This window comes from Podarcis gaigeae (assembly GCF_964106915.1).
Source record: "Podarcis gaigeae genome assembly, chromosome: 13".
Classification (NCBI taxonomy): Eukaryota; Metazoa; Chordata; class Lepidosauria; order Squamata; family Lacertidae; genus Podarcis; species Podarcis gaigeae.
Genome location: NC_139689.1, coordinates 19,489,041 through 19,509,589, shown reverse-complemented (window position 1 = coordinate 19,509,589; position 20,549 = coordinate 19,489,041). Strand labels below are relative to the sequence as shown.

The 20,549-nt window shown below is 46.3% G+C and overlaps 1 protein-coding gene and 1 long non-coding RNA gene across 4 annotated transcripts in view; one reads left to right on the top strand and one right to left on the bottom strand.

Moving 5' to 3' along the window:
• LOC310829427 overlaps positions 1 to 20,549 on the bottom strand; it is a 76,401-nt gene that overhangs the window by 41,749 nt on the left and 14,103 nt on the right. The gene's annotated exons all lie outside the window — the stretch shown is intronic.
• The window catches only part of CACNG6 (calcium voltage-gated channel auxiliary subunit gamma 6), a 39,047-nt gene continuing 23,732 nt past the window's right edge, over positions 5,235 to 20,549 (top strand). The window contains exon 1 of one of the 2 annotated variants that reach the window (XM_083707830.1): positions 5,235 to 5,769. In XM_083707830.1, the coding sequence (XP_083563956.1) occupies positions 5,445 to 5,769 (325 nt within the window). In that variant the 5' untranslated portion in view covers positions 5,235 to 5,444. The remainder of the gene's footprint in view (positions 5,770 to 20,549) is intronic. The other variant, XR_014557259.1, reaches the window with a different exon arrangement.

Below are 20,549 nucleotides of genomic sequence, written 5' to 3'. Positions count from 1 at the left end.
TCATCCTTCTTCCTGACAGCACAGCATGTCTTCTTGGCTTGCATTTCACTCCCTGCAGCACAGCACCCCCTACAGATCTCCTACTGCCATTTCCTGCCAGCCTTGAAACAGCTGTCATTTCATGCTAACTCAGTGTTTTTCCTCAATCAGCTTGTGCTGAGAACACACAGCATCCTGCTCCCCCAGGGCAGCAGGGCGGGGGGACTGTGGCACCAGATGCTCCAGCCTGCTCCTAATTGCATGGATGAACACTCTAAAATCGCCACTTGGCCCTCTGTGGATTTTACTTAACACCTTCAGGCCTGGACCCTCCTGTCCTAGTCTCTTCCTTTAAAGGTAAAGGGACCCCTGACCATTAGGTCCAGTCGTGACCGACTCTGGGGTTGTGGCGCTCATCTCACTTTATTGGCCGAGGGAGCCGGCGTACAGCTTCCGGGTCATGTGGCCAGCATGACTAAGCCGCTTCTGGTGAACCAGAGCAACACATGGAAACACTGTTTACCTTCCCGCCAGGTACCTCCTGATGGGCACAGAGGGAACGCTGGACAGTCGAAAGAGAGGTGCCCCAGGATTGCTACAAAGCAACCGTGAGCCATTGTGCTGGTCCCGGGGGGAAGGTTACCGTTGGCGTAGTCAAAGTCCGGTCCTGGGTCACTAGCCTGGAAACAGTTCACAAGGAGCGGGGCGAGGTCCGAAGCAGGAAGCCGGGCGGGGACAGGAACACTGGAGGGTCAGGTCTGGGTCCGGGCAGGAACAGGTACTCAACAACGACGTTGCTCGCAACCTGGGACCGGGCTGACTGGCCATTATCTTCTCTGAGGCCAGGGGCGGTCCCGGCCCCCAGGAGACCCGCCTCTCCTGGCCTTAAGGCGAGCACTCCTCCTGGGAGCAACCAGTTCCCTTCGCCTCTCTGCCCTGAGCCTCTGCAGTTCAGGAGAGGCCGAAGGGTTACTGGGCCCAGGGGGAGACTCACCTATAGGCACTGAGTCCTCAACCACCTCTGGAGCCAGAGTGGATTCACCTGGTGCCTGCTCCTGAGGATCCGGCACAGGTGCAGGCGTTTCAGAATCAAGGCCCTGCCCCAGTTCAGCCGGCCCTGGAGGCGGGGACTCCTGTGCAGGCTGGGATTCCTCCGGTTCAGCCTCTGAATCAGATTCCCAGGCCATAACAGCCATTCAGAAAAACAGGAACATTGCTACTACTCCCACTAATGCTGAACTCGGTCTGTGCCAATCCAAATGTGGCCAAAAAGAGACAAAAACAGCCATTCCAGCACACCCAGCTAATGTATGCAGAGTTTCAAAAGAAATTAAAGCCAGACCCCCTAGAAGGGGCAAATTCCTCCAAATGATACATGTCTGCTGAGCATGCATGCTCCGCAAGAGTGACTCACCCTGCTTAGTTACTCTTATCTCCTGTTCTAAGCAAGGCTTGTGCAACAGGCATTTGAAAGCCATTTCAATGGCTTTCCGCTGTGTATGAAGGCAGGAGGAAGAACCAGGAGAAAGGAATTGGTGGTGGAGGGAAGACAGGAGCAGCCGTAAGAGCGAGAGACAGAAGGGAAAGGGGGACAACAGATGAGATGGGGGGGGAGATAGGAGCAACAAAGAAGGGGGTGAAGAATCAGGAGCCAGAAACAGCAGGAACAACAGGTGGAACAAGGGAAGAAAGAAACAGACTATATGGAGCTCACCAAGGAGAGAGCACATCATTTTGCAGCAGGTCCCATTTCCATTCTTAGGTTCTGAACAGGTGTCACTGTGATGGAACACATGTTGACAACCTGCTGGGCCTCATTCCCCTTCCAGAAATCCAGGAATCTACGCAAGGTTGCAGGTGGTGATGCCTTGCAACACAAACTGCAGCTTATTTCTGCACCCCCACCCCAAGAGGAATGTTGCTTTTCAGGGACATACGTAGCCAGCATGGAACAGGAGCCTTGTTCAGGCCTCTCAGGAGAGTGTGATGGCAGGAAGGTGGGGAAAGATTTCTTCTGAAGGAGGGAAAGGAAGAAGTCTCCTCTCACCTCTCTGGAAGACTTCCCCTGCTCTGCCCTACAGCGCTAGAGTTTTCAAACCCTGGGGGGCTGCCAACCCCCTGAATCTAATCACTTTGTAGCTAAATGGGGAGGGGAGTGTTGTGGTGAGAGGGAAAGAAAAAATGTACAGTGGTACCTCAGGTTACATACGCTTCAGGTTACATACGCTTCAGGTTACAGACTCCGCTAACCCAGAAATAGTGCTTCAGGTTAAGAACTTTGCTTCAGGATGAGAACAGAAATTGTGCTCTGGCAGTGCGGTGGCAGCAGGAGGCCCCATTAGCTAAAGTGGTGCTTCAGGTTAAGAACAGTTTCAGGTTAAGAACGGACCTCTGGAACGAATTAAGTACTTAACCTGAGGTACCACTGTATTCTTTTTCCTTTTGTTTCTCCTGAAACATCCATGGTTTTTTTTTTAATCTCATAGCATGCATTCCACAACCCTAATCCTGTCCCCCTCTAAGGCATTATTATTAACCCCCCCCCTATTTTCCAGCTTCTTCTTCTCTCTCTCTTGCCACCACAGCATTCCATACATTCTGGAAGCTCACAGGTCCTTCCAGCCAACTTTGGCAAGATTAACTTTTCTTTTCCTTTTAAGTTGCAAATTTATAAACTTGGAAATACCCAGAGTATATAAAAAGCGCCGTCCTATATTTGGGTGGCGCCATTTTGTTTCCAAACCGATAGACTTTCAACCGCCTGAGCCACATTTGAGGGATAACAATAACAACAATAGCAACAAGAACAACAATATGCAAGTAAGTTTAAAAATTATATCCAAGTCACCAAGCAAAAGGAAATATGAGGAGTGAAGAACTGGAAAACCAGCCATCGGCCATTGGGAACCACAATCCTCTCTCCCTAGCCTCATAGTCTACTTTCTTAATTAAGGATGAGATGATTGGACAGTGTTCTCGAAGCTACTAACATGAGTTTGACCAAACTGCAGGAGGCAGTGGAAGACAGGAGTGCCTGGCATGCTCTGGTCCATGGGGCGACAAAGAGTCGGACACAACTAAACAACAACAACATCATTCTTTTAATCCTCTATGTTCACACAGAGGATTAGATATTTAGATTTAGATGCCGCTAAAAGGGTAGAGTGTCAACCCCCCCCCCCCAAGTGTTTATACTTCTTCTTTCTTTCTTATTTTCTTTATTTTTGTCATCCTTCATTCCTTCTTCAATGTGTATTGCACTTGACACCAATGCATGGCACCAGCCATACACACGACATTTTACGAAATACAAAAAGACAGGTCACTGCCCTGAGGAACCTACAGTTTGAAATTCTTCACAAGAGAGGCTTCTCTTATTTGGTAATATAAAATGCTCAGCTATGCTCGTGTAAGGAGATTAAGTTGGGATGGGGGAGAGAAATGATTCAGTTTGCATTTTAAAAGAAATTTTCTCTCTAATTCTCACTTTCTGAAACAATAAGTGAACCAAAATGCAGCTGTGCATCAAAATACAAACATTTTCTAATTCTGCAATGCAGTTTTCCCTGCCAAGTTATGTGTTGTTGTTGTTTAGTCGTTTAGCCGTGTCCAACTCTTCGTGACCCCATGGACCGGAGCACGCCAGGCACTTCTGTCCTCCACTGCCTCCTATACATGCATATTTTCTATTTGAAAAATGTATTGTATTAGGGAAAGCTGCTTTGCAAAAATGTGTATATTAGGCAAAATTGCATACAAAAATTTACAGAATAAATCTGTTAGTTTCACATTTTCCCTGTCAGTTTCTGTTAATTTCCTGTCTAGTTCTCATTTTTTTTTCACACTTAAATTCTATTCTGCACATTCCCACAGTGTGTGATTTTTTTTAAGTCCTCAGAAAAAAACACCAGCATTTTCATGCGAATTTGCCCTATTTTTGCAAATATTTTTTCCCTCTTACAATGCATTTTTGTACACACCCACACCCCAATATGTGCATTTTTAACCCTAATATGTGCATTTCCGTAGCCATTACTTGGCTGGAGCCCTGCAAAATTGCAAAAGTCAAAAAAGGCGAAGTTCTAAGGTTGGTTGGGTTCAGGAATTGTTTCAGAAATCACAAGTTTGGTGGGCTTTCCTTTAAGTGCAAATGGAATTTGATTTCTCCCCCAGGAATAGTCCTTATTGAGTATTCGTTCAGATCTGTTTATGGGGCGGTTATAAGGCAAGGAGCAGTCTGCCTGAATTCATCCAGATTTACTTTTTCGGTAGTTATTCATCTTCCTGTTAATTGTTTGCCCATCCCACACTCTCCAGTCCACTCCCCCACCACTTTCCTAACCGCAAAAAGATCAAGTATTTTTTGTAAGAGGATTTATTGCATCAGGTCAACAGAGAACATTAATTCCCTTTAATTGCTCAAATGTCTGGTATGCACTTGAATCCCTCCCACAAAACACTGATGGTTTGGGGATGACCACTTGCTAATCCTGACAACAAGCCGGAAAGGTCAGTCAGCATTGCTATTGTCTGTACTGTGTATTGGGGCGGGAGAGAGAAGGGAGGGCTGAGAGACAGCAGTTTGCCTAATGGGAAACTCACAGCCCCCCAGATGTTGTTGAACTCAAATGCCCACGGCCAGCCTGGCTCAAAGAAAGGAGCTGTAGTCCAACAATGTCTGCAGGGCTACGGCTTCCCTACCTGGCCTAAGGAAATGTCATAGCAGAGGAAAGATTTACAACTGCAAATGCAGAAGGAGGAAGCGCTGGCATACTTGCTGGGAAAGCACTTGTTGGAAACAACGCTTGCTTCCCGTGGGACTTCTAAAGAAGTGTGCCTAGCAGTAGACCGACCTGTACATGATTTTAGTGCTGTGCATACTTGCTGTTAATCAGGGTGAATCCAAAAGAGGTATTGCAGCCAGTGCAAGTTCCAGAGACTTGTGAAAATGCCTCGAGGGATTCCGGTCCCAGCAGGGGGTGCTGTCGTAAGGTGGGGCAAGGGGGTCCCCCCCCCCCGTGCTGCTGAAGGAGCTTTCCATTTTGGCCTCTGCATCGTCAAAACCTTCAGAGGCGCACAGGCACACACACACCCAGACTGTCTATGCGCCCTGGAGCCTTAAAATAACCCTGATTGCCTAGGCGATGAAGAGCAGGAACAGGTGCTCCGCACATTTGCCAAGGCGGCCGGGGGGGGGGGTGAGGTAGCTGCTGTTCCAACCCTGGCCTCACCCTGGGAAGCCAGGGCATTGGGTAGAGAAGGCAGGGGTGGGGTGAGGGTGGCCAAGCAACTTTTCAGCACTGCATGCAACGTGTTGACCTAGATAGGAGCCAAGAGAAGCTGCGAGGAGCCCTCACGGAAGACCCAGCTTAAAGCCTGGGGGGTTTGCAAACCGGGTTCCGGGTAGCTATTCTAGAGCCAAAATAGATCCCTTCAAAAGACAAGGGGGAGCAGGGCAAGGGGCTATGATGTGGCCAAATTTTTTCCTCCAGGACGAGGAGCAGCGCATGGGGGGGCGCACACGGGCAGGGGTCAAGCGGCGCAAGGTCCTGACGGATGAGCAAGAGGGCAAGATCAAGCTGGCCTTCTTCGTGGCCATCGTGGGGATGACCCTGACAGTGCTGGCCGTGGGCACAGAATTCTGGGTGGAGCTCAACACCTACAAGCAGAACCAATCCCTCGTCTGCGAGGCGGCCCACTATGGCTTGTGGAAGTTTTGCCACAAGAAACTCTGGATGGACGTTGTGGAAGAGGAGAGGGCTACCTGTGGACCCGCAGAGCTGCCTGGAGGTAATGGTTTACCTGAGCATGTTCCCGTTTTCTTTTCCCTTACTCCCCACCCGACCCCACCCACACTTTCACAAACACAGACACACACCCTGTTCCTGAAGTTGCCCCCTCCCTTTGATCAGCTCCCTCCACTTCCCAACATTGTTGTGTCCAACCCTCACCCCCACCATCTTCTCTGCTATGCATCCGGGGAATGTGGGCTGGTGTTTCCATGTGATACAGCACGTTCAATGCATTACATGCAGGATCATAAGGGATGGGATGTGTGGACTAACAAGGGAAGATGGTGGCTAGATCTGGACTGCTGGCAGCCCCTGGTTAAGTGTCAGGCCCTCCTCCCCAGTTTAGTAAAGCCCTCCATTATCCATTCATCAATTAATTATCTCTTTGCATATGCCGCCCCTACCCAACACATTGTTCTCATCTATTTACCAAAAAGCAGTCCAATGTGTTTGTCTTTCTCCCTTTCCTTTTTTGCTCCACCCCAGCCACATCCATCAGGCCTTCATGTGACCCGCGGCTCACAACCTCAGCCTTGGCATCTGTTTGCAATTTCAGGCTTAGCCCAAGGACTTGCAATGCAGAATGCTGATGCGTTGATTATCTCCTGCTAATGAAGGATAATCTCCTTGCCTCTGCTAGCATCTTTCTTCCATCTCCCATTCTACAGGGAGAGGCTCTACCTGAATACAGTATAGCTTGAAACGGGGGAGTTATGGTTGAAAGTATCATCTTCTGTTTGACGTAAGGATGACAGTTCACAGAATCAGGAGCCTCCATAGAGACCCCAAAGCCAAGTTTTCCATATTAACTGTAACTATTTTTTCACTGCATGCGTAAACTGGAAAGGAAAAAAAGAGTGCCTCTGAGACTATGCAGAGAGTCTGCCAGCTAACACTTAATCAAGACAACCAACACCCATGTATTTGATGTTAGATTAGCAGAGCCTCTAGGGAAAGATATGGCCAGGAGACTGGGGTGGGTAAGGGGGATTGCCCCTTTCAGAGATATTTTAGGCCTCCTTTCTGAATATTAATGCACTTTTGAAAAATGGAACAGCCAAAGCAAACATGATGTTATTCACACAATTAGTAATTGAGCAAATGCTGTCTGCAATTAGACATAGCAAACCACTGATATAATAATAATAATAATAATAATAATAATAATAATAATAATAATAATAATTTATTATTTATACCCCTCCCATCTGGCTGGGTTTCCCCAGCCACTCTAGGCGGCTTCCAACAGAATATTAAAATACAATAGTGTGTCTATTTGCCCCCATCACGGTCCCAAACCAGACTGGGGGGCCCCACACAGCTATTGACTAATTAAAAAGGTTGGCTAATAGCATCGGGTCTGCTGCTGCCTTAAGACTTTCATTATTTTACTTATCAAGATATAAGCATAAGCAAAAGCAATGTAAGTAGTTTTCTACTCAATCATTCATTACAAAATCATGCAATTAAGTAACTGCAATATTGAACCCCCTGTATTTATCTTCTGCAATGATACTGCTCCTGCCCAGGCCCCATCGTCACAAAATCTCTGCCTCCAAGTCTGTGTGGCTTTCAGGAAGGCTCAAAATGTGGCATTTCCCATTATAGGCATTGAGAAATGCATTAACCCAGCCATCTATTTGTGGGCCAATTTGCACGATGGTTTTCACCTCACGGCAGCAGGGCGTGGGTTCCATGTGCGCCACATGATGCACTGACTAGCTAATCTGTCCATCCGTCTCCCCTCTGTGATTTTTGTCTGTTTATTCTTTGTGTGTTTTCAGAATTGTTTTATTAGCAGCTTTGTGTGTGTGAAGTGGCGTTTTGGGTTTTGTTATTATTCTGCTGTTGGTAGGTCAGATTGCGGCATGGCACAGTTCTCACTGAAATCACTGGGAGTGCCTTAAACTTGAAAAACTTTTTTTTCAACACTCCCCCCCCCCCACTTGTATCTTAACTTATGGATAGAAGGAGTGGCTTCTTGGGCCATAAAGTGTTGTCAGCTGTTTTCATCCCTGAACCTCCATTTTGCAACAATAGGAAGAAGAAGGGCTTTGTTTCAGAGAAGCAGCGAGGAACTGCTTTTTAAATCTTTTAATCTCCCTCCTTTGGGAGGAAGGGTAGGATATAAATTGAAATAATAGTGAATGAATAAACAACAACTTCATTTGTATTGCCACATCCCGTGAAGCGCTGCAGAGTACTTTTAGCATTAGGTTTTGTCCAACGTGTCTGCCTGCCCACACACCAACTGACTCTTGCCAGCGGCAGAGGAAGCCGCTCGGGTGCCTGGACCCTGCGGCGGCGCGCCCAGGGACAGTGTGTGCCACCCATAGGGGCGGGGCGAGGGCGGAGCGCACTGCAGGGCCTCCAGAGTCTGCCTGCCTCTTCCCACTCAACTGCCCTACAGCTGGGGGGGAGGCAGCAGGCAAACCATTTGGGCTGCGCGCAGTGGCGTAGCGTGGGTTGTCAGCACCCGGGGCAAGGCAAGTAATTTCCGCCCCCTAACCCGTGGATTTGCGCCCCCTAACCCTAACCCCCAGATGTTACGCCTGGTGCGGCCGCCCCCCCCCCTGCACCCGCCCACGCTACGCCACTGGCTGCACGGAACCTGCGCGCACCCAAGCCACCGCGTCTCTCCCAAGAGACCGCCTGGCATTTTGTGAGTGCTGCCTGGCATTTTGTCCCCCCTCCTCAAGTGGTGACACCCGGGGCAGCCAGCACCCACCGCATCCTCCTTCCTCCACCCCTGACTCTTGCACAGGCATTTGCCTGACTCCTCTCTCCATGAGAGAGAGAAAATGCTGTCTACTAATCAGCAACTTCCCACTGTAATCACTGGGCTGTGGCAAGGAATTCGATATTAATTTTATTAATATAGCACACTCTGCCCACCAAATGGCAATTCCATTTGTAAGATAAAGCGACACAGCAATGTCTCAGCTGGGAAGAGCCACCCAGTACAGATTGCCCCTTAGTCTTCTCCTACAACAACCTCTGGTTAACAAACATTTTCTTATTATTGTTAACTCTGAATTGGGCCTCTGCCTCATGCCTTCCTAGACTATGCATTGGATGATAAGGTCTAATTTGGATGGGAAATCAGTATGCAGAATTATAATCTGCGCAGGTCTATTTTCTGATTCTATTTTTTGTTTCCCCTGGCTTATGGTTTGGAAGCAGAGATCTTTCAAATAGTTCTTTTTCTCACTTGGCTGCTTTTAGACAGCTACGATGGGTCATTTGCAGAACTTATAAATGTGGCTTTGCACTGGAACCTGTGATCTCAACCTGGAGTTTAGAGACTTTGCATACACAGCAATACACATACAGGATTCCTCACTCACAGGAAAAACCCATACAGCTGATCTCCCCTGCCCCAAATAGGCTACATATATCATTCTAAGTTGCGTTTCACTCCTGAACCTGTTTGCTCATTGCTATTGTTCATTCGCACATCTTTCAATGTAAATCCATTGCTTGGCTTTGAGTAAAATAAGGGACAGATGACAGAAGACTGGTTGGGATAGAGGAAGAGAAGACTGTGCGCTCAGAAAACTCATAAGTTGAAGAAAAGTTATTTGGGGGTTTCAGAGAGTCAGATTACATATTACAGTGGTACCTCAGGTTACATACGCTTCAGGTTACAGACTCCGCTAACCCAGAAATAGTGCTTCAGGTTAAGAACTTTGCTTCAGGATGAGAACAGAAATCGTGCTCCGGCGGCGCGGCGACAGCAGGAGGCCCCATTAGCTAAAGTGGTGCTTCAGGTTAAGAACAGTTTCAGGTTAAGTACGGACCTCCGGAACGAATTAAGTACTTAACCTAAAGTACCACTGTACACCCAAAGATCCCTGGATGATCTCCCATTGCTGATGTTAAACGAAATACACCTGTAAGGAAGGAACACAGGAAGCTGCTTTATACCAAGTCAGAGCATTGATCTATCTTGCTCAGCATTGTCCACACTGACAGGGAAGTGGCTCTCCAGAGTTTCAGGCAGGGGTCTTCCCCAGCTCCACATGGGGATGCCAGGGAATGAGATTGGGACCTTCTACATACAAAGGAGAGGCTCCACCACCAATATGATTGAGGAAGAAACGCAGAGGCTGAGGTTACTTAACCCTTTGCCCACACCCCTAGCCCATAGCTGTCAACTTTTCCCTTTTCTTGCGAGGAATCCTATTCGGAATAAGGAAATTTCCCTTAAAAAAAGGGAAACGTTGACAGCTATGCCCTAGCCCATGCTACTTTTCTGAGCTAAACTGCTATACCACACAAACTTTTGGCTGTGCTGTAACCCCTCTGGACAGCAGTAATGTGGTAGTATTGGAGAAGCATTGCAGAACAACTAACGAAGCAGAATCAATTCACAACTGATGCACTGTTGTGTCAAGAGTATGCTGCAGAACACATCAGCAATAAGACACCAGTGGGGGGGGGGCTTCGTTCATTCTGTCTGTGTCACACTGAAAGTGTAATATATATTTATACAGGTCAAGTACAAAAGAACTAATAAATGTGAGGGGTTTAGGAATTAAGCCAGCAGGCACAATGCTAACCTGCTGTTTGAAAACGATAGCGCGAGTATTCCTACATTTGCTCAGCTGAAAACGGCCCTCATGAGAGATTTCACAGCAATGTGAAACAGCTAAACTAGGTTTCAACCCGAGAACAAGGCAATGGCGGGCTTGGGGCTTTAAATTTCAGCAGCACCCTGTTACAGCCTGAAGAGGAATGGGTGTGAAACCACAGTCAGCCTAAGGGAGAACCACTGTGGGAACTCCTTTCTTCTTAGTCCTCAAAGGGAGGGGGACACTTTCCCCTAATATAATTGATTTTTGTAGCTATTTTTTGTGAATCAGTGCACTTTCCCCTAATGTGTGCATTTTTGTACACATTTGTGTGTGTGTGTGCAAAATTCAGAGAAGTGCAAATTTCAAAGAATCCCTGTGTTACAGTTTGTGTGTTCTCCAAATTATGTAGTTTCTCATTAAACTGCAAAACAAAATCAAGTTTCTCTCCCATTCCTAATGTTCGCATATATGCACTTGTGCACAGTGCTGGTACAGGACACTTTGATGCCTGAAGCAGGGCCCAAATAACGGGTCCCCATTTCCTAGTAGGGTCAATACTTTGAAAGGTTTTGTTTGCTTCACTCTCCTTCATGACAGAGCCGACCCTATGTCCACACACTGGGGACAGAAAGAGTGGCAGAGAGATTTCACCTTATTTGGCCTTCACTCCTGTCATCCAAGGCAGTCATTTTTAAGAGATTCAGATCCACACTGAAGGATGGAGGATGAATTTGGTTCATTTCACATTTAAAGGCAGATACACCTAATTTGCACTTGCCAAAACAATACGTGAACACAATCATCCCCTTCAGAAGTCTCATTAATCCAAATTGCAAATGGCACTCGAGCAAAATAATGTGTTCAAGGAGCATAGATAAGTGTGTATAAATGTGCGTATTAGTGAGAATAACATTAAAAAGTGCATTGTATTTGCAAAATATGCAAATTAGGAAAAAATGCATATACAAATGTGTGTATTAGGAGTAATGCACACTGAAAAAGCTGACATATTTTCATGAGGACTTTTAAAAAATTGCAAACTGGCACAGTAATGTGAACTGAACTTCAGATATGAACAATGAGAAAATGAGCAAAACTGAAATTGACAGATTTGCTCATCATATCCCATATCTAACCCCCATTTCTTAGATTTCCAGGAAACTGTTGTGATCATTAAACACAAAGGGAGAATTCCTGCCCCTTCAATTAGAGAGAATTTCAAATGATCCAGGTTGTCATGCAGGGATGCAAAATTCTGTTCCTCCTGAAATTTCCTGTCCTACACAACTTTAAAAGGTTTTAAGAGTATTATAATCCTTTGCTTCTGCACTGACACATCAGATGGGTTTTCTGAAACACCTTGCCACTAGTCACTATCTGGAGTTCTTTCTGAATTTCACCTAAATCCAAATCTCAGGAAATTTGGAGTAGCCTATTCAGGGGAAACATCTACAGAGATTTCTTGGGATACACACACACACACACACACAAAATTTTCTGGGAATGATTCATGTATCTCTTCTCAGTGTTGAAGACAAGGTGTTAGTCTGTAGTCCCGGAAAGCAGTGGTACCTCTGGTTACGTACTTAATTCATTCCAGAGGTGCGTTCTTAAACTGAAACTGTTCTTAACCTGAAGACCACTTTAGCTAATGGGGCCTCCCGCTGCTGCCACGCAGCTGCCGTGCGATTTCTGTTCTCATCCTGAAGCAAAGTTCTTAACCCGAGGTACTATTTCTGGGTTAGCAGAGTCTGTAACCTGAAGCCTATGTAACCCGAGGTACCACTGTACTCTTTGCACTTGAGATATGCTAATATCAGCTATTGATTACATTTACATCCCACTCTTCCTCCGAGGAGTTTGGGAGTAACACACATGGTGCCCCCTTTTACCCCCACCACACCCCTGGCAAGCATATTGGGCCAAGAGATGGTGACTCTCCTAAGGTCATCCAGTGACTATCATGATGGAGTACAGATTTGTATCTGCGTCTACCCTAGTCCTTGTTTGCATTTCCTTGCCAGGTTTTTAACAGTGCTGAAAGACTCCTTGTTCAAGTGTGGATTATTTGATGGTGTTTTAATCAGTCTCTTTCTTTCTTTCTTTCTTTCTTTCTTTCTTTCTTTCTTTCTTTCTTTCTTTCTATTTTATTCATCAGTTTCTTTCTTTATTATTTTGTTTAGACCATTTCTATACTGCTTAATATGTATAAGAACCAGTGGCGTAGCGTGGGTTATCAGCACCCGGGGCAAGGCAAGTAATTTGCGCCCCCTAACCCACGGATTTGCGCCCCCTAACCCGTGGATTTCCCTAACCCCCAGATGTTGCGCCCGGTGCGGCCGGCCCCCCCCTGCACCCCCCACGCTACGCCACTGATAAGAACTATCCAAAGGCAGTGTACAGAAAAGAAAAACAACAGCTATGCAACTCTGCTCTTTATAGCATTTGCTCTCTAATGCAGAGGTGGGCAGCTGAGGTCCTGGGGAGCAGATACAGGCCGTAAGAACATTTTATTTGGCCCTTGGCAGTCCTAACCAGTTTTCATCAGGATGTAGTAAAAAGTTTGTTCCCCATCTTTTTGCTCATAAGGGAAAAGCAAGAAAAATGTTACAAAGCTATACACAAAGGAGATACTCCTCGCTTTAATTATCCTCTCTTGGATTTTTTATGTCATATTTATGAAATTTGAGCTGTGCCTGAGTCCACGTGCTCTGTAACTTATGAAACCTTTACTGCTAGATAGTCCCAACTTTACTATGGGTGAGGTGTCAGCTCATATACAGAAAATATAGTTCTGGTCTCCAGACTTCCTACTAGAGAACATATTTGCCCCTGAGAAAAAGGCAAGGTGCCTGTTCATGGTTTAATCCCCCTTTCCCCCTGAGAACTTAAACTTTCAGTTTTTTATATATTAAATTTTATATATTAAATTTAGAAGCTGTAAAACAAGCAGGTTCACTTTTTTAAAAAAATGCCCCTCCGTCCCTTCTATATTAGTTAATTCCTGCTACCAACTACATGTTCTGGGGGGAAGGGGAGGGAGGTGAGGAATCCATTAAGGGCTGCACATCAATCATGATTATGCATATCATTCCACAGTGAGAGCCACTGAATAGCTAAAGCCAAAAAGAGATTTTAGACTTTTAGACTTCCTTATATGTGATGTGTGCTATTGAATTTGCATAATGTATTCCTTTTCTAGCATTTGGGGTGTGTCTCACCGAGTGAGTTGGGAGGAGAAGATAAAGCACAGTATTTCTCTACAAATGTCTGAATTTTCTATTGCACAGTGTCTGCTTCTTTAAATGCAAAGATCCTCTGGTGCATGGAATCTTGTTTATAGAGTATCAGGTGTTTTGATGTAGGCAGAGATTTGGTGGCGATGAAGGCGCCTCTGGCAGTAATCGACTAGAGCTGCGCTAGCACCGCAGAAGGACAAAGCATGTCTCTGAATGTCATTGGCTAACACAGTCTGGGCCTAGAGCGGGGAACGGCAGGAAGCAATATGTAAGGAAGAAAGGACGGAAGTTGCAGAGGGCTTAGGGAAGAATGAGGCAGGGGCCGGACAATACAGCAACCTAGGTAAGCTGGGGCAGAGGTATGGTATGGTCCAGAAGGAAGGAGGAGACAGAAAGCGTGGAAAGCGAATGGGCAGAGGAGTGAAATGCGTATGTCATGGTGAGGAGGTAGAGGTGAAGAAGGCTGAAGTTTGCCTATTAGTGTCTTAAAACGATGGATCAAACTAATGTTTATTTATACTATTACTAGGGGCAGCAAACCCCTGCTCACTCTACTCCCCAACCCCACCTACTTGCCAACCCCTTCCTACTCCCCAACCCCTTCCCCTGCTTCCTTCACAGCTGGCAATCCATCCTCCCTTTAACCCTCATCCCCCCACACACTTATCCCCCCCCCCCGCTTGCCACAAGCCCCTCCCTTCAGCCTCAGAGCTCATCCGCAGCCCTTCCCCTCACAGCTCACTACTACTCGTACCCCTTTTAAAGGAGAGGGAAAGCACTTCAGAGCAGTTTCCTGAAGTGCCTCTCCCCACTCTGTTACAGCCCCACTGCGGCTGCATTTAAAAGAGGGGGAAAGAAGAACATCACAGAATGATTTGTGAAGCAGCCCTCACTCCCTCACTCCCGTTGTTAAGCACAGCTGCAGTGGCATTGAATGCATTGAATGAACGGAGGAACTTCACAGAGCAGTTTGCAAGCACATTAAACTGCTCATCTAGGTCATTTACCACCCTGTCGTCATGCTGGGGTTGGCATGTCCACCTTGGCACCCATGGAATCTGCAGCAAGATGACAGCCTCACATTTTTATGTATACAGTGGTACCTCGGGTTACATATGCTTCAGGTTACAGACTCCACTAACCCAGAAATATTACCTCGGGTTAAGAACTTTGCTTTAGGATGAGAACAGAAATTGTGCTCCGGCGGCGCGGCGGCAGCAGGAGGCCCCATTGGCTAAAGTGGTGCTTCAGGTTAAGAAGAGTTTCAGGTTAAGAACAGACCTCCAGAACGAATTAAGTACTTAACCCGAGGTACCACTGTACAGCAAGATATTTATATCCTACCTTTTCCTTCTAGGAGCTCAAGGTGGCATGCATGCTTTTTTTCTCTCCCATATTATTCTTACAGTAACCCTGAAAGTTAGGTTAGGCTGAGAGACAGTGACTGGCCTAAAGACACCCACCCAGGGAGCTTTCTGGCCAAGTGGGGACTTGAACCCTCTCCCAGGTCCTAAGTTCAACGCTTTAACCACTACACCGCTCTGGCAGGCCTCCAGCCAGCTTCTAATGCAGACACTGTGAAGTGATTTATGGCTACCTTTTGCCTAGGAGCAAGGGGCCATTTTGGCTGAGCAAGTACAGTCAAACCTTGGTTATTGAACGTAATCCATTCTGGAAGCCCGTTCAGCTTCTGAAATGTTCAACAACTGAGGCACGGCTTCTAATTGGCTGCAGGAGCTTCTTGCACTCAAGTGGAAGCCGTGTCAGATGTTCATCTTCTGGAAAATGTTCGAAAACCAGAACACTTACTTCTGGGATTTTGGTGTTTGGGAGTTGAAACGTTCCAAAACAGAAGCGTTTGGGAACCAAGGTTTGACTGGAATTCGGCTCAAGCATGTGTCCTGTTTTGTTATTGTCAGTCGGCTATGTTGGGATGAGGCCCGAAGCTGGAATAGCAACAATCCAACTTGCAACATGCCCTGTTGTTTCAGAAAAGTGGGTAGGGGACATGCCAGAAGGCAGGACAAGCCAGAGTGTGATATAAAAACAACTGGCAAGCGAGACCATCAGAAACAACAGGCACCCAAGCATGGTGAGGCCAAAAGCCAAGTTAATGCAGGCCCTGCTGTATGGAATCAAGAGGGGAAGGAATCGGAAAGCACCAGGCTGGAGCCAAGTACGAGTAGAGAAAGGCCAGACAAATTGTGATTTCATCCAAGGGTGGGTAAAGGGCAGGTCTGGATCAACTTGTAGATAAAAATGTGCATATTAGTGAAAGTAAGCTACAGAGATGCAAAAAAATATATACACTAGTCAAAACTGCTTATTAAATGTATTCACTGGGAGATATTTGCCCTAAAGTGCTGATGAATTTTTATGAGGATTCTTTTTATAAAATGGCAAATTGCAGAAATGTGGAGAACTGAATTTAAGGTTAGGAAAACGAGAAACAGAGAACTGAAATAGACACCTTGGTCCATCTCTACTCCCTGCTCTAGATTATACAGTGGTACCTCAGGTTAAGTGCTTAATTTGTTCCGGAGGTCCAAACTTAACCTGAAAGTGTTCTTAACCTGAAGCGCCACTTTAGATAATGGGGCCTCCAGCTGCTGCTGCGCTGCCGGAGCACGATTTCTGTTCTCATCCTGAAGCAAAGTTCTTAACCTGAAGCACTATTTCTGGGTTAGCGGAGTCTGTAACCTGAAGCCTATGTAACCTGAAGCCTATGTAACCCGAGGTACCACTGTACTGTAGAAATGAAGCAAGCGAGGGGGGGGGTGTCTCTGAGCCCCTTTCAGTTCTGGTACTCAAGAAACAATATTGGGCTCAGAATAATTTAATTCTAATTGTATGTCTTTTGCACTGGGGTGCAGCTGATGGATATGGGGGTTCTAGTAAAAAAGCAAAGTAGATCCCAAAAGCCTAAAGCTGGTTCGGTGTTAGGATACAGGGTTAGCAAAAACTAGTTAATAACTAGTCATTCTGAGGTCCAGGACAGCATCTCAGTTCTGCACCTAACCCTGCCATTTCCTGGGAACTGATACTAGAGGAAAATAAAACCATTTGTGGATCTTTAACAGTGCTGCTGCTAAAAGTTCCTCGCAGCTGAGGTGAACTGGTTCTCCTTGAAATAAATGGGGAGGTAGGGAAACTCACATCTTGATGAAAGTGCTGAAATGGCTACCACGGGCATAAAAACATGACGGTACTCCATTCTGATGTGTGCCGTGACAAAAAAAAAACCCAAGCCCTATATAAGTTTTAAATCCTCACCCATCAGAAGCATTCTGTTGATGAATGAGCTTCCTTGCATGATGCCGCAGGCAAAATATCACTGAAAAGTTCCTCTCTCTCAAGCCCCAAGCAAGCCAATATATAACTATTCATCTCCAATCTTGAGCACGTGCCAAAAATTAAGATTGTTTGAGAACCAAACTGCACATCACCTTTGCTGGTTCTTTATGAATGAAAGACAGCTGTGAGAGCTCGTCAGCTTGAGCGGAGCAGCTGCATGCACCACTTTCCAAATCCAAGTCAACCTCTCAAGCCTTGTGTGTGTCTTACAATGTGCATGTGTGAATGAACCTCCAACACCGCTGGCTGAAATTTCATACCTCCTCATGTTTCTGAGGTTGCCAACTTTTTACAGCAGCTATGCCTTTGTGGTTCAGGAGTTGTTGTGAGGTGACGACGTTTATCCCTGTGCTGTGCAATGTTTCACCTGATGGTTTTTGTATATGAAACTGTTTGTTATTAGAGGCACATGAGCCAACCAGGTTGGCTGCTGAAGTGTGTTACCGGTAAGTGCCGTATTTTTCACTCTAGACGCACTGGACCATAGGAGGGGGAGAACGGGGGGGGGATTCTCCCCCTCTCTGCTCAGCGCCCCTTCAGCGAAGCGGCAGGAGAAACAGAGCCCCTTCCATTTCTCCTCCCGCTTCGCTGAAGGGGCGCTGCGCAGAGAGGGAAAACTGTGCAGTGCCTCTCCAGCGAAGCGAAGCCTGGAGAGCAAGAGGGATCGGTGTGCACCAACCCCTCTTGCTCTTCAGGTGGCTATCTGCAAGCCTTCAGAGCGCAGCGGGAACTCCTGCTGCGCTCCGAAGGCTTGCGGATAGCTCCCTGAAGCCCCCGGAGGGCAGCGGGAGTTCCCTGCGCTCCGGGGGCTTCAGGCGGCTTCAGCGAAAGCAACGCAAAGCCTCCAGAGCGCGGGGGGAGCTCTCCCTCTGCGCTTCGGAGGCTTCGTGTTGCTATTGCTGAAGCCAAGGAGCCTGCATTCGCTCCATAGGACGCACACACATTTCCCCTATAGAGCAAAAAACATGGTAATTACCTGATGAAAAATTAAGACACATGTGTGAACTGGCAGACAATGGCTCAGTAGAGAAGCAATCTTGGCAAAAGACCCATTGCCCTGGGCTACAGTTTGCCTGCTATCAATAGTTATGTCCTCTCAAAACTCATGTCAGCAGACTTACCAAGGCCAAAGTTAGAAGCAATGTATTTGCCAGGACCAAATACTTTCTTGGTGTGCTGCTTTGACAGGGCTTTCCTAGCCAACCTACATTTTCCTGAAGGCTTGCCCTTTTCACTCACACCCAAAAACCTTTCTGCTTCATTTCATCATAGCAGAGCTGCTCTTAAATCGCTTCCTGGCTAAATGATTGTGAGCTCCAGGTGCAAACCGATCGCAAAAACGGGCTAAAAGAATCCTTTGATGGATTAATCCTTATCATTATGGTCCTCTTCCCCCAAGAGCAACTACTCCATCCACAATCATTTTGCAGACAAATTGGAGAGCTTAGAATGCCAGACAAATGGGAGGCAGAGAGAGAGACGGAAGGAGCAGGATAGTTAGCTTGGAGAAAAGAAGATTAAACGAAGGCATGATAACTGGTTTCAGATGCTTAAGAGGCAGATGGAACGCATGAAGGAAAACAGAGGGAATGAACACCCCTTCACTTCTGAACTGTGAAAAAAAGTATTGTGCTTTTGAATTAGGTGGGCTGGGTCAGTTTGGCTTTACATATCACAAGAAAAATGCCTAAAACAAGCCAGGTTGTGGCAACTACTTTAAAAAACAGGTTCAGAACATAATTAAAGGTCATTGATTTCTTTCATTTATTAGATTTTAAAAGGTGGTGTTATTAGTATCATCATCAACATACTCATTGTTCATGATGTTTTGCATCGTGTAAGAGATCAAGTTTCTGCCCCAAGGAATTTACAATCTGCCTATCACACTTTGTTTCATGATATGTAATGATTTGGAGGGAAAGGGTTTAAAACACTGGGCTGTTGTTTAATAAAAAGGCAACTTGATGAAGAGGGGATAGGATTCTTGGTCATGGCAACAGCAACGCATAGATTTATCTGCACCACTAATTTATTTTAAATAACATTTACTTACCTTATGCTTACACATTCCATTAAAAACAGTGTTATGGAACAGTAAAGAAGACAGGTAAAGGTAAAGGTAAAGGTACCCCTGCCCGTACGTACGGACCAGTCGTGTCCGACTCTAGGGTTGTGCGCCCATCTCACTTAAGAGGCCGGGAGCCAGCGCTGTCCGGAGACACTTCCAGGTCACGTGGCCAGCGTGACGAAGCTGCTCTGGCGAGCCGGCACCAGCGCAGCACACGGAAACGCTGTTTACCTTCCCGCCATAAAGCGGTACCTATTTATCTACTTGCACTTAGGGGTGCTTTCAAACTGCTAGGTGGGCAGGAGCTGGGACCGAAAGATGGGAGCTCACCCTGCCGCGGGGATTCAAACCGCCGATCATACAATCGGCAAGCCCTAGGCACTGTGGTTTTACCCACAGCGCCACCCGCGTCCCAGAGCAGTTATTAAAAACAGTAAAATAGCAGAAAATGACAAATACTAAGCAGCAATAAAATGGCAAAAAAATGTTCAAATCAATACGCAGCATTAAGCAACTAATACAAGCTGTGCAACCACTTCAGATGAATCTCAAACCAAAGCAAGCCTTGTCTGAAGTGAGTTAAGACAGCTCCAGATTGGTCAGAAGTGAGTTTGATTGATATAAAGTGCTTTGGACCAATCCAGAGCATAAAACACTCTCTAAGAAAGCCAGACAGCCTGTCTCCAAAGTGTTTCAAAACAACACCAAATAAGAAGAATGCAAGGGTGGGGAAAGGGGAAGCAGGAGAGCCAACACTTTTCTCATCAGTGTTTATGGGGAGGGGTAGAGAAGTGTTAACAATTGCTCTCACTGCCTTTCACTCATTGGTAAGTTCTCTGAACACTAGAAAGTATTTGATAGCATTTGCTGCACTTGTATTTTGCTTATTCTTCAGTTTCCTACTCAGTCTTTCTTTCGTGTGTGTATATATACCTGTTTGTTTTCCAACCTTTCCTAATCAATCCCTGCCCCATCCTCTCGTTCAGTTTATATTATGTTAATCCTTCAGTTCATACCAGTACCCAAACTTTCTTATTTAACTGTTGGTTGCGAGTCCTTTCCCAATCATTCCCAGTTCCATCCTTACTCTTAAAAATAAAAACAGTTTGTTGTCTTAGTCTTAACTATTGACTCAGGCTGTGTCACTTCCCATATCCCTATCGCCCACAATTTTGGTACAAGTTTTTTTTTTAGCTTAGGTATTCGTTTTATTTGCAGCCATGTTCTGTTTTCTGTGCCTGCCTTTGTTAGTACTTTGGCTTGAGTGTGTGTGCCAGAAAGTCTTATATGTACATTGTACACAGTCAGTGCACAAGCACACAGTGAGTGTATAAATATTGAAGTTTTAGCACTAGCATGAGACATCTACAAAGCAACACCACGGTGCCACCGCCAGAGGCAGAGATGGCAGAGCTGCCAGCCAGTACGAGAGGCAGAGATGACAAGCAGTGCTGGCAGTAGCAGCAACAGCACTGGCCAAATTGGTCCTTTTCCCAGTTAAGCTAGTCTATCCTAGTGGAGTCTGCGGTGGTGGGCAGCA